The sequence below is a fragment of the Natrix helvetica genome (assembly GCF_964273705.1).
Source record: "Natrix helvetica genome assembly, chromosome: 1".
In the NCBI taxonomy this organism is placed as follows: Eukaryota; Metazoa; Chordata; class Lepidosauria; order Squamata; family Natricidae; genus Natrix; species Natrix helvetica.
Window position 1 is genome coordinate 123,133,996 of NC_138548.1, and position 13,807 is coordinate 123,147,802.

The following is a 13,807-nucleotide window of genomic DNA, read 5'->3' on the forward strand; positions in this document are numbered from 1 at the left end:
GAGAGGTGGGGTGGACTCTACGGTCATTAACTTTGACCACAAGTGGAAAGTCAACTTTTTCAATATAATCATAACTTTGTACCATAATTAAATGAAAATTGTAGTCAAGGTTTACAGTAACCATACTCATTCTTCCATTTAGTCTGAGCCAAAAACTAAGATATTAATGTTTGTCACTACCAGAAAAAATGACGAGTGCTGTTATTTTATTTCTTGCTCCCAGCAATGTTAAAAAAAACTTACTACAGAGCAAGAGAAATTCACCTTGTTATGCCCTGAGTTGCTTCCATAAAACTGCGCTATAGTAAGGATGCCAGTTTTAGTTGGTCTCTAAAATAATCTAGCCTACTTAGGCCATAGTTAATAAATTTCAGCTGAGTTTTGAAACCTGAATTAAGTCTGGCTGATCAGACTCATTGGGAAGCAGGATTCATTCAAAGCAGACTGGATCAGAATGTTATTACTATTCCAGTAGTAATTAAGAATAGACATAATAAGAAATCTTCATGGTAATTTTATTTAATCTCCCAGTGAGGTTCTGTTCCTGAAAATGTTATTCAGTTAGATGAATCATAAAAATAGTATAGCATTTTCTTCACTTCTGGTGATGGAGAATGAGAAGATTTGGGATTTAAGTCTTAGTCAAATTAAGGAAGCCGTCATCAAGCAAGTAGGAGATTAAGTAGGGTTGTCCTACAAGTCACTGAACTGGATCTGAACTTAAATTCGTGACTTTTGCAATAAATGAATATACGGCTATTTTTACTTGGGAATGATTTATTTCATAAGGTTTGTATTATATCAAGTCTAAAAACAGAAATGGATTGCTCAGGATCATAGATGAAATCATTTTCATTGCAACCGTGACACAAATATTGCTGAAGGTATTAGTGTCAATATTTGTCCTTTAAATGCTGGCTTTGTGAACTTCTGATAATACTAAATAACTGGAAGATATATTAATACATTCTGAAAAATATATAATGGGCATTGTGGCTCCATTAGATATAGGACAAGTCTTTGATACCGTACAAATTAAATTTCTGAAACATGTTATAAGAATGGATTCTCATCAAACCTTCTAGAATTTTGAAGGATTCAAAAAACTATGTCTAAATAGCAATTTATACAGTTACAGTATTTGTCACAGTCATGCTATGTGAAATGTAATATCAACTGCCTTGGAAACCTCTATGGATTTGAATGTGCCAGATCAAGACATTTTTACAGAATAAACCAAAAGTGCCATTTCATACACAATGACATATGCATGCATGCATATGGTACATACATAAACTTTGGAAGAGAGAACTAAATTTTCCTGTAGTATATAATCATTTTGTTTTAACATTTAAGACATAATGATTTTATAATTTTTAAAGAATGTTAAATGTATTTATTACATTATTTTGAACTCAAAAGCAAATATATAAGTAATACTAGAGGTCTAGGAATATTATACAGCCTAGTGATTATTATTTAATGAGACACAATGCTAAAAACCATTTGATACTAGAACAGCTTTTATGTAAAATTAAATTTTGGCAAAAAGCAATGGCTCTTAAAAGTGTTGAACATGAAATTGTCTTCCTAGAATACTTCTGAAGGCACCTCTTACCTCCTGGTTCCTCATGCTGTAGATTAATGGATTGAGCATGGGGGTCACCACTACATAGAACACCGAGGCCATTTGATCTAGGTTATAAGTTGACCTAGAGCTTGGCCGTGCATACATAAAGCTACTACATCCATAGAAAATGGTGATAACCATAAGGTGACTTGTACAAGTGGAAAAGGCTTTTCTACGGCTCGTGGCAGAGCGGATCCTTAAAATGGTGACCAGGATATAAGTGTAGGAAGTGAGAACAGTCAGGCTTGTTACTGTTATATTGAGCCCTACAAATACAAATAACAGTAGATCATTGAGACTGACATCTGAGCAGGAAAGAGCAAGAAGGGGAGGACCCTCGCAATAAAAATTCTTAACAGTGTTTGGGCCACAGAAGGACAGTCTAGATGCAGCCATTGTGTGTATAGAAGCATTGATGATCCCAGCTATGTAGGAAATTGCTATCAGCTGAACACACATCCTTTGGGACATTGTGATGAAGTAGAGTAGTGGATTGCAGATTGCCACGTAACGATCATAGGCCATCACAGCTAAGAGGTAGCATTCTGTGGTGGCAAATACACCATAAAAGTAAAGCTGTGTAAAGCAACTTGCAAAGGAAATGGACTTCTTCTCTTTCAAAAGATTGGATAACAGCTTTGGGGTCACTGTTGTTGAATAACAGGTATCCAGGACAGATAAGCTGGTAAGGAAAAAGTACATTGGTGTGTGGAGTTGTGGACTGGTTCTGATTAGGACAATCATGCCCATGTTTCCCATCAAGGTGATGGCATAAACAGCAAAAAATATCACGAAAAGGATCAGCTGCAAGTGTGGGTCCTCTGTCAACCCAGTGAGTATGAATTCTGTCACCCATGTGCTATTTCCCATTAACACTGTGAAAATAAAATATAGTACTCAGTGTTACATTTTCTGTTAACATTTCAACGACATTAGAAGCTGTTTTCTGTAATCTGAAATAGGATCTTGGAAGAAGGAATAAAAAATTAGGTTCTAAAAAAATAAAATTGGGTATGCCAGTCTCTGATGATATATTATAACATTAATGTTTCTTCATGATTATTATTGAAAAATGATCAAATCAAATGCCATAAGCAATAAGGAGCCAGTATTTGTGATCCAAAACAAGTCCTTTGAAGGAAGACATGTAATTGTATCTATAAATAATAGTTTCTCCATCATTAATACCAAACAATTTTGAGATTGTTACACTCTCCTGATATACCCCAAAGCCTCCAAACATTCTCAACTTACCAGTCACACTGAACTCAACCACAACTACAGTACTACAATAGGTTAAAGTGTTCCTTCTTTTCTGGTTGTGGGTGGATTGCTTCTATGTGAAATGAGTTTTTCAGATTCTTACACTATACTGATTAACCAGAAGGCCCCCAAACACCCTCAACTTACCCAGTCACTCTGAACTCAACCACAACTACAATAGCTTAAAGCATTCTTTCTTTGCTGGTTGCAGGTGGATTGCTTCTATGTGAAATGAGTTAGGAAATTCTTTGTTTGTGGGTAGAAACCCAGATATATTCCAGCTCCAGCTGGCTCTAGGTCTCCTTATTAATTTGGTCACAGCACTTTCTTGGCTGTCTCAGCAAGGGAATATTTACTACTGGGAAACTTGGTATTCCCTAAGTAGTGTTAATTTTAGACAAATGCTTTCTAGAAATGGCAGCTGCATGGTAACTTTTAGATCCTGATCTGATAGTTCCTAATATAAGATGTTGAATTAATAGGTTTTTCTTGAAGCTTTTATTCTAAATTTAAGGAAATGAAATACGTTGAAGTAATTGATATGATCAAGTGGGTGTGTAAGTAGACATATTATTAAAATTCTCATTGTGTTTATCAGTTTGTACCCTCAAATTATCCCAAGATGCATTAGAGCAGGGATGTCAAGCTCAATTTCATTGAGGGCCACATCAGGGTTGTGTTTGACCTTGGGGTCTGGAGTGGGCATGTCCAGGGTAGGTAGGCGTGGCCAGCTCGACATCACTCGTGTCGGGGGCGCCTGTGGTGGCCCGAGCACTCTGTAGTGAAAATGGGCTCTTGAGCTCAGTTTTCAGCTGCAAGGGCTTCCTGCAACCCTCTGTCAGGGGAAAACAGAGTTCCATTTTTGCTGGCAGAATGGTAGGCCAGTCCTTCTCTGTTTCCAGGGCAGCCCTGTGGGCCAGATCTAAACACCCTGCAGGCTGGATAAAGCCCCTGGGACTTGAGTTTGACACCCCTGCATTACAGCACAATTTTACAAATGAGGTGCCTAAAATCCATTAATTTAAAGAATGCGTAAAATATCTGGGAACTATTACATCAGGATGTTCAGACAGGTTTTATTGATAGTGGCTGCTGTAGCATCCCTGTGGCCATGCAAACATGTTTTCCATGTTCCTTGCCAGCTTCCCACAAACAGAGTCAATGGGAAATTCAGCAGGAAGTTGGAAGACGTTTCTTCTTTTTGGCTACACATGTGCTTTTTATTTATCTGTTTAGGTAATTATTATTGAAGTTCATTTGCCACTACAATTATTTTTCTATTTATGACATATAGTTAATTTAGATGACAATTATATCCCATCTGGCAATGGGGTATAAAAAATATGGTCAATCTAATTTTGTCTTGTGGAAAGAGAGACGGGGGGGGGGGGGAGATCATGTATAAGTGGTGACCTGTATAAGACCTGACATGTATGAGACACCAAATATCACTGAGGACTCAGCAGGTCATAGGTTGTCAAGTATATTCTATACTTTCCCTAATGTAACACAGCTATTTCAGCTATAGATTTGTTCCCAGTTCCCAGTATTACAGCTAGTCTTTGATTTAGGATGACAATTGAGCACAAACATTCTGTTGCTAAGTGAGACAGTTTTTAAATGAATTTTTCCCCATTTTACAACCTTTCCTGCCACAGTTGTTATGTGAATCATTGCAGTTGATAAGTTAGTAAGATGGTTGTTACTGGTTTTTCCATTGACTTTGCTTGTCAGAAGGCCTCAAAAGGTGATCACATGACCCCGGGACACTGCAACCGTCATAAATATGAGTCAGTTGCCAAGCATCACAAGTCACTTTTTTCAGTGCCACCATAACTTTGACCAGTCACTAAATGGATTGTTGTAAGTTGAGGACTACCTTTATGAGTAATTGCATATATTGATTTCTATTTCGAATAATAGAATCATAGGGCTGAAGGGGACATGGGAGGTCTTCTAATGCAATTCCCTGCCCAAGGCAGGAGACTTTATTGCATTCCAGACAAATGGCTATTCCATCTGTAATTCTGTTTATTATATAGCCTACAGACCAAATACAATATACAGCCTCCATAGGCCTTTGTTCTGACCTCCCACTGTCCGGCAATGAATGCCGGCACAGTGTTTGCCACTTTTTAATCACAAAGATTACAACTCTGTTGGCTGCAAGCCTAGGCAAGAATCACATACAAGAATAGTTGGCAGCAACCCAAATCAAACAGAACAGAACAGACAGAAGTTCCTCAATACTGTTACAAGTGGTTGAGTCCTGCAAAACCTTCCTCCCAAAGTCCCGTCTTATATACGCTCTTGGGAGGGGCCACGCCCCAACCACCTGAGCTTCATTATCTTTTATGAGCTTGTTTCCGGAGCAGCTGTTGCCTTCGTTTCTCCGCCCTCCTCAATCTTGCGTCAGGGACAAACTCCCTCTGATCTTCCCCACTGCTCCATGCCTCAGGCGCCTCTTGATGGCCAACCAGCCTCTCTGATCCCTGCTCTGTGTCTGAACCCTGCCCAGGGTCCTCCACCTCCTCCATAGCCAACTCATAGGGTTCGCCGCTATCTGAGTCGCTCAGCAGCTGCAAAGGATCCTGCTGGGTCACAACAGGCCTTGCTGTTTGTTTTCACTGTAACAGGAAACTCTCCACAGAACAAAAGAACCATAGGCTATACCGTATAGCTGGGATGGTGAACCTATGGCATTGCCCTGTCAGCTGGCCAGTGTGCATGCGTGCCCTGCCCAGCTGAGTTCAGCAATTTTTAAAGCCATTTTTCACTTTCACTAGGCTCCAGAGGCTTTATAGGAGCCTGGGGAGGGCGAAAACAGCCTCCCCCCCACCGGAAGCCCTCTGGAGGCTTCAGGAGCTTCCCTGAAGCCTCTGGAGTGCAAAAAACCCAGCCCTTTGGGGCAAACTGGAATGGACTTCCGGTTTGCTCGTAGGGTCGATTTAAGCCCTACGGAGTCTTCAGGGGCCTTCCAGAGGCTTCCTTGAGGACTCCGGATGACAAAAAATGACCCAACGGACAAACCGGAAGTCACTTCCAGTTTGCTCATAGGGCTGTTTTTAGTGACTTTCAGTTTGCTCGTAGGGTCGTTTTTCGTCCTCTGGAGCCTTCAGGAAAGCCTCCAGAAGCCCCTTGAAGGCTCCAGAGGTCTTAAACTGGCCCTACGAGCAAACCAAAAGTCAGTTCCTGAACTTCCGGTTTACCAGTAGTGCCATTATTTTGTGCTCCTGAGGCTTCAGGGAAGCTCCTGAAGCCTCGGGAGGGCCTCCAGGGGTGGGGGTGGGGAAGAGGCTGTTTTCGCCCTTCCCAGGCTCCTATAAAGCCTCTGGAGGGCAAAAAAAGCATGCACAAAATGGGGGACCGCATCTGTCATGCACACATGCACGCTGGGGGGGGGGTTCCGCACATTGCATTATGTGCAGCACGTGCATGCACGACCCCACTGCGCTCCCCCCACTTATGGCACGCAAGCCAATAAAGGTTTGCCATCGCTGCCGTATATTATAGATTATAACTAATAAACGTACAAACACTGCCATCTACTGGCTGAATACTTCTGTAGTTGTTGCAATACAAAAGACATTCCAACATGTATTCCAACACAACATTTTCTTGAAGACTTCAACGATGGAGCACCACAACTCCAGGAAGCAAGCTGTTCCATTGATTAAGTGTTCTTACTATCAGGAATTTCTCCTTAGTTCCAGATTGGATCTGTCTTTAATGAACTTTGATTATTCTTCTTGTATTGACTCAGTATGGCCTCACTAGGGCAGTATAAAGCAGTATTATCACTTTTCATGATCTTGATTCTATTCCTCTGTTCATGCAGCCTAGAACTGCATTGACCTTTTTGTCAGTTGCATCACACTGCTGGCTCATATTTAAATGACATCCATTTGGACACCAAGATCCCTCTCATAGTTGCTACATGCCTTGCTTTTCTCATCCTTGATCTGCATCTTACTGGATAGGTCCCAATGCTTGAGTCTGTCAATATTCTTTTAAACCAGGGGTGTCAAACTGGATTTCTTCAAGGGCCAGATCAGCATTGTAGTTCTCTGTGAGCCGTTGGGTGGAGGCTGGTGGTGGTGGTGGGGGAATGTTTCATGCAGCACCCTGCTGGCCAAAAGAGGGCACAGGGGGTCAGCACCTGCTCCCCCTGCATCTTCTTTTCACCCGCAATGGCCCATTTTCAGGGCCATTTTTTCAGGCCGTTTTCTGTGCCATTTTTGGCTGGCAGTGTGTTGCAGGAGGCCATGGAGGGTGAAAACGAGGCTCAAGGGGGCCACATGCAGTTTGTTTTAGCTGTCAGAGGCACTGCGGGATGGTCCTTTGATATTTCCAGGCTGGCCTCATGGGGCGGATTTAACCACCCCATGGGCCGGATCCAGCCTGCAGGCCTTGAGTTTGATACCCCTGTTCTGAACTATGACCCTATCTTCAAAGGTGTTGGCAATTCCTCTCAGCTTGGTGTTGCCAGTAAACCTGATGAGCTCCCATTCGATACCCTGATCTAGATCATTTATGAGTATGTAGAAGAGTACTAAGACTAAAACAGAATCTTGAAGTAACCCACTGCATGCATCCCTCCATATAGGTGTAGTTCCATTAAGGATTTTATACTGAGTGTGGTTGTTCAGCCCACTGGAAATCCATCTGGTGGAGTTACACATTGTTCTATATTAGTAGGAAGTAGACTCTGCTCTACTTTGTCAAATGCCTTACTTACATACTTTTATAATGTGGATAGGTATTTTTTAAACATATTTTGATCTGCATTCTTGTTCTCTCTCCCACTGTACTGCTGTTGATGGATTGGGCTATTTTTTTTCCTTTTGTGTAAAGACAGAGGTCACCTTCTTGCCCTCTTCTCCCATTAGAGGACTAATCATTTTGTTGCATTTTTTTTGTTCTTTATATATTGAAAGAAACTTTTTCAAAGTTAATTTTGGCATTTGTTGAAAGTCTTAGTTCTTTCCTGACCTCAGGCATCCTGACTTCAATTATGCAAATTCGGGCTATTTGCTAGCATTCTTTTTAGTTATGTGTCTCTCTTCCCACTTTTATGCTTGTCCTTTTTGTCCCTCAGTATGTCAGAGAGCTCTCCAGACCATTCTGGTCTCATCTGGTGCCTTCTGTTTTTCTTTCTCTGTGATATTGTTTTTGTTTGGACCTTTAATATTTCATTTTTCAGAGTTTGCCATACATTCTGAATTTTTTTCCTTCTAGTATTTCTGTCCATGGAATCCTTCTTATTCTCAATCTTAGTTTGCTGGAGTCAGTTCTCTTAAAGTCTAGAACACTGGTCTGACTTTTTTTATTAACCTGTGCCTGCATTATGGCAGATTCTAATACAACATGGCCACTCTTCCTCAGAGTTCTTATAGTTTCCATTCCCTCAATCGTTTCATCCCTATTAAGTCCAGCATAGCTCACCCTCTAGTATCAACCTCCACATTTTAGGTGGCAATGTTGTTAGCTAGGCATTTCAGAAACTTGTTCAATCTCTCACTTGCTTTAGAGTTTGTTTTCCAGTTAATATAAGGGTAGTTAAAGTCCACCATTATTATACAGGTGTTTCTGCGTGCCTCAGCTAACTGATTAGCAAAGAGCTCATCTATATCCCCCGCTTGGTTTGATTTTCTCTATTGATATTTGTTTGAATCCTTTATTTATTATGCATTTTCTGTCATTATTATATTAAAGGTATAAATGGTCCAATTTTAAGACTGAGTCAAAGCTTTTGGGAAGGGGATGCTAGTGGTGATTGATTTTTGTTTTTTCTGCAAATGGAAAAAAAATCCAGAATAGCTGCCCAAAGATTACAAAGATGGTAAGGTTACTGAAGTGAGGAGCACAGCAGAATTGTACTGAGGAAAATCAGTAGAGGTCAGTCCAGTAATAGTAATAGTTATAATTTATCAAACTTGATTCTTGTAAGAACTGTATGAGATTTTGCCTGCTGACATCATGAAGTTCCATCATAGAACCTCATAGAATCCACACCAGACAAAACAAGTTTTCCACCAATTGGTAAGCAGGAAGTTTAAGGGGCATTTTCCTAGAATAATAGCTATAGATTCCTTCCATTTTACAACAATTTCTCCCAGTTTAGAATTTTGTTCTGAACCTGTCTGCTGGGGTTGGGGAGGGAATAAACAAAACATAAGCCTTCATCTTATTAAAGAAACACCTACCATTATTGGCAAAACATTCATAAACTGCATGAAATGGCTAAGAAATAATTTGCAGTTCTGTTTTGCTGGTCCATAGCCATACGGTGATTCTTGTGTACCTATGAGTGATCAGCATGGGGGATTTCAATTCAGAGAGCACAGAGCACAACAAGTTTCCACACTGCCGTGTTTGTTTTCACTTAGTGTTCTATTTGAATGCACCCCTTTTACACAAACATCTGTGGATACTACTTCATTGAGATTATTTGGGTCAGAAGATTGCAATTTAGGGTTTTTCATGAAGCTGCCACTGAGTGATCCTTGAAAAAAAAAATCCAGAAGTAGACACAAGACATAATCTAGGCCACCTGTGTATATATTTTATTACAAAAAGTAACAAGATGTTTATGGCACATAAATTGAAGCAGCAATAATTGAGGCAAAATGTCACAAAATACAGATCAGAGGAAACTTGGTTGAAATTATTTGTTTTTAACATGACTATTTAAGATCACAGTCTTTCTCTTTATGATCATATAATAGTCCCAGTTTGGTTTTCTGGTTCCTTCATGCCTCATCATTCTTATCATATCTAAGATGTTTAAAATACCACACACAAATAAACAAAGACATACAAACATCTATATAGACATCGACCCAGGCAGCTCTTTGAGGCTGCATCATTAACATTTAGCAGTTGGATACCATTAATTGATTTAGGAAAAATACAGTATCTTGGATTAATTTTCAGATGTATGAATCCCAATACTCCCTTAAATGAAAGCAAGACAAATTCATTTAAATAGCCTTTCCAGATATATGTTACTGTAGTTCTAAGGGTATTCAGTGTTTTGTATAAAAAAGTAATGCAACTTTTTCCCACAGGATTTTTCTGAAGGCAACTTTTACCTCCTGGTTCCTCAGGCTATAGATCAAGGGATTGAACATTGGAGTCACTATTACATACAACACAGAAGCTATTTGATTTGTATAATGAGACTTGCCAGGTTGTGCATAAACAAAGGCAAGACCTCCATAGAAAATAGTGATGACCATGAGGTGAGAGGTACATGTGGAGAAGGCTTTCCTCCGAGCCTTGGCAGAGTGCATTTTTAAAATGGTAATCAGGACGTAAGTGTAGGATGTGAGAATAGCCAGGATTGTTGCTATTAAAGTGAAGCCAATAAATACTAATTTCAACAAATTATTTAAACTGATATCTGAACAGGCAAGTTGTAACAGTGCAGGACCCTCACAGAAAAAATTCTTAATGATGTTTGATCCACAGAAGAACAACCTAGATGCAGGAATGATATGCACTAAAGAATGTAGGAGCCCAATAATGTAGGAAAAGACTACTAGTTGGATACATTTTATTTGGGACATGATGACCAAGTAGACTAGGGGGTGACAAATGGCTACATAGCGATCATAGGCCATGACAGCTAGGAGGAAACACTCTGCAGTGGAAAGTGCACCATAAAAGTAAATTTGAGTAAAACAACCTGCAAAAGAAATATCTTTTTTCTCTTTTAAAAGATGGCATAGGAACTTTGGGGTGATAGCTGATGAACAGCAGATATCCACAAATGATAAGTGAGTGAGGAAAAAGTACATTGGTGTGTGGAGTTGAGGACTGATCCAGATTAAGACAATCATGCCCGCATTCCCCAACAAGGTGATAGCATAAAGGATAAAAAATGTCACAAAGAGGATGAGTTGCAAGTGTGGATCATCAGTCAACCCTCTGAGTATGAATTCTGTCACCCGTGAACTGTTTCCCATTGAATCCAAGAAGCTCTGTGTAAACTGAAAGAATGTAATAATCAGAATCATATAGTCTCTGACCAATGGAAAGGTGCAAACAAGAGTAAGATATTCATAGTGAGAAATTAGTTATGATTTCAATCAAAATAAAACTGAACCTGATTAAAATTCAGTTTATGAATCAACACCCAGTGTGGATACAGGAGAAGGATGAGAATATACAATATAACATCCACACAGGGTAGATTTCTTCATTATGTAGTGACCAAAGATACAAAGCATTGAACTTGACATGCTGAAAAAACACATGGACCAAGAATGAAAAGCCACCTTCCTAGGTAGGGTATGTCAATAATATTTTTACCCTTCCTTATTATTACTGAAAAACAAGCAAATTTCATGGAGTAAAAGATCAGAGGCTAATTTGTGACCTAAAGGGTTATCAATGAAAGAAAATGAAACATTTGGTCCTAGGAAGATAAAATGGAATGGTTAAAGAGAAATCTGCATGTTATTATTTTTCAATTTCTCAAATTGCTGAAAAATAGTGAAAATGAACAAAATAATTCCATTTCCCAATCTTCCCAGAATGATATAGCATAGTGATTTATCAGTAGTTTCTATTAGAATTATGTTTATAAAGAAAGTTTTCTGTGTTTTTAATATTGAGCAGTTTTAAAATATTCAGACTAGTCTGATAAAACCCAGAAAATCCCAAGCAGCCTGAACTTACCTATTGACTCCAATCTCAGTGACATCTACAATAGCAATCCTTCTTTTCGGGTTGTAAGTGGTTGCTTCTATATGAAATGAGTTAGGAAATTATTTGCTTCTGGGAAGAAATGCAGATTTATTCAGGTTCCAAGTCTTCTTCATTTGGTCCCAGCATTTCTTTGTCTATCTTTTGATCTTGGTTTGTGCAAGAGATCCTGAATCTATTGGGAAACCTTGCTATTCCCTAAGTAGTCCCGACCTTAGAAAAATACTTTCTATTAATTCTCATTAACAAAAATTGGAGCGGCATTGCAACTATTTAATGTTCAATTAATACATATGATTGAAAATTGTAGCTTATTTTTGAAAAGTTGCTATAAATTTGAAATGTTAGTTGAAGTATGCCAATGAACATCTACAATTTTCCTTATAAGGCCCAGTGATTTCAACCATTGACTTGTTCCCAGTGTTATTAGTGATTGTATATGTTTGTTTCTATTTGTTTAATTCTTATTATCTCTTGAGGGTTATAATGAAAGTTTGAATGGTCATATATTAAACATGACATACCTAAGACTGACTCAAGGCTATCTATTGATGAAGGACCGTTGGGGTGGGGAGGGTTTGAAAGATTTTTGTTTTTAAAGCTTTGGGGAATGAAGAAAGAAAGAAAGAAAGAAAGAAAGAAAGAAAGAAAGAAAGAAAGAAAGAAAGAAAGAAAGAAAGAAAGAAAGAAAGAAAGAAAGAAAATAGAAAATATCTTGATTGGCTACCTCTAAGTAAAGGCCACATGACACTGCAAATGTTTGTACACAGAGATGTTGTCTTGTTACAAAGCTGGATCATCTACAGATACTTTCTCTGTTTAAAGTTATTGGTAGCCCTTGACTTATGACTTATGTGGTTAAGTGAGACGTTCATTAAGTGAATTTTGCCTCATTGTGTGACCTTTCTTGTCACAGTTGTTAAGTGAATCATAACAGTCATTAAATTCATAACAAAGTGGTTAAGAGAATCTGGCTTCCCTATTGAATTTGCTTGTCAAAAGGTCACAAAAGGTGATGATATGACCATGGGATAGTGCAACCGTCATAAATATGAAACAGTTGCTAATCATCTGAATTTCAATCACGTGACCATGGGAATGCCACAACAGTGATGAGTATGAAAAATGGTCATAAGTCACTTTTTTCAGTGCCATTGTAACTTTGAATGGTCATTAAAAGAAGTTGATTGTTGCAAGTCAAGGACTACCTGTATTCTCATTAAATCTATTTCTTGGACTTATTCTCCTTTTGCTATCCTCCTAGTCTTCCATCCTTCATCAATTTTTTTCATATATTCTTCACTGTATTTTCACACCTTCCTGATCATTGACACAGGTAGCTCTCAGCCTTAGGTGGATGATCCTAACATCATGGGGGAGAAAATCTCTCTAAGGTTGGGATGGCCACCAAAAATGGGTCATCTTCCAGAGCAGCTGGCGTGGAGGGATCTTTAACTTTCCTTCCTGGAATAGCTAGTGCAAGGGAACTCTACAATTTGGGAGCTAACAAAAAATTGACTTCTATGTAGAAATGTATTGATGACCAGATTGTTCCTGTGATATAGTTTTTCTAAATCTAAGCCAGTCCTGGATGGTTAGCAAACAAGCCCATGCATTGCAAATTGAATTTCCAAGTAATCCTCAGTAGTTAATATTTTTACAAATGAATAAGAATTGAATAACTGATGTCAGAACAGTCTGCTCTTGCAATAATTGCATCTGATCCAGCAACCAAAGGTAGGCAAAGATGCTCTTGGCCATGGCTTCCATTTTGAAGCAGGATTCTTGAAAAAACCAAGATCATAACCTGCTCCTTTTTCAGTAGTGTAATACAATTCAGAAACATCTAGGAAGATTTCACCTCCCTGGTCATAATTCCCCAGATTCTGCAGCACCTAAAATGCATTCATGTCTTGTGATGAAGTGGCTGCAAATGAGAACTAAGCTGAGAGAGCACCAGGGATTCCACAATCCAAAACTCAGCCCACTAGATTTCTGACACAGGAACCACAACCCTATTGCCTTTTCTCCAATCACTCATGGTGGTGCATGGTCTTATTGTGAATCCAAAACTTTAATTCCATAGTCAAAAACCTTCCTGATTAAAATTTTGTTCTGAACACTCCTGCTGGGAGGAGGGGGAAAGAAAGCTATGAAACATTATTATGGTGAAGGAACAAAAGAACAACTTTTTTCATTCTT

The 13,807-nt window shown here is 39.0% G+C and overlaps 2 protein-coding genes and 1 long non-coding RNA gene across 3 annotated transcripts in view; all 3 read right to left on the reverse strand.

Annotated features, from left to right (window-relative positions):
* LOC309384881 overlaps positions 1-13,807 on the reverse strand; it is a 435,034-nt gene that overhangs the window by 344,262 nt on the left and 76,965 nt on the right. The window lies entirely within an intron of this gene.
* On the reverse strand, positions 1,562-2,500 carry LOC309384107 (olfactory receptor 5J3-like; the record flags this gene model as incomplete). Its single annotated transcript, XM_081937296.1, has 1 exon — positions 1,562-2,500. The coding sequence occupies one exon, from the start codon at positions 2,498-2,500 to the stop codon at positions 1,562-1,564; it is 939 nt and encodes a 312-aa protein (XP_081793422.1).
* LOC309384108 (olfactory receptor 5J3-like) lies at positions 9,922-10,863 on the reverse strand (the record flags this gene model as incomplete). The annotated part of the gene is made up of 1 exon (XM_081937297.1): positions 9,922-10,863. The coding sequence occupies one exon, from the start codon at positions 10,861-10,863 to the stop codon at positions 9,922-9,924; it is 942 nt and encodes a 313-aa protein (XP_081793423.1).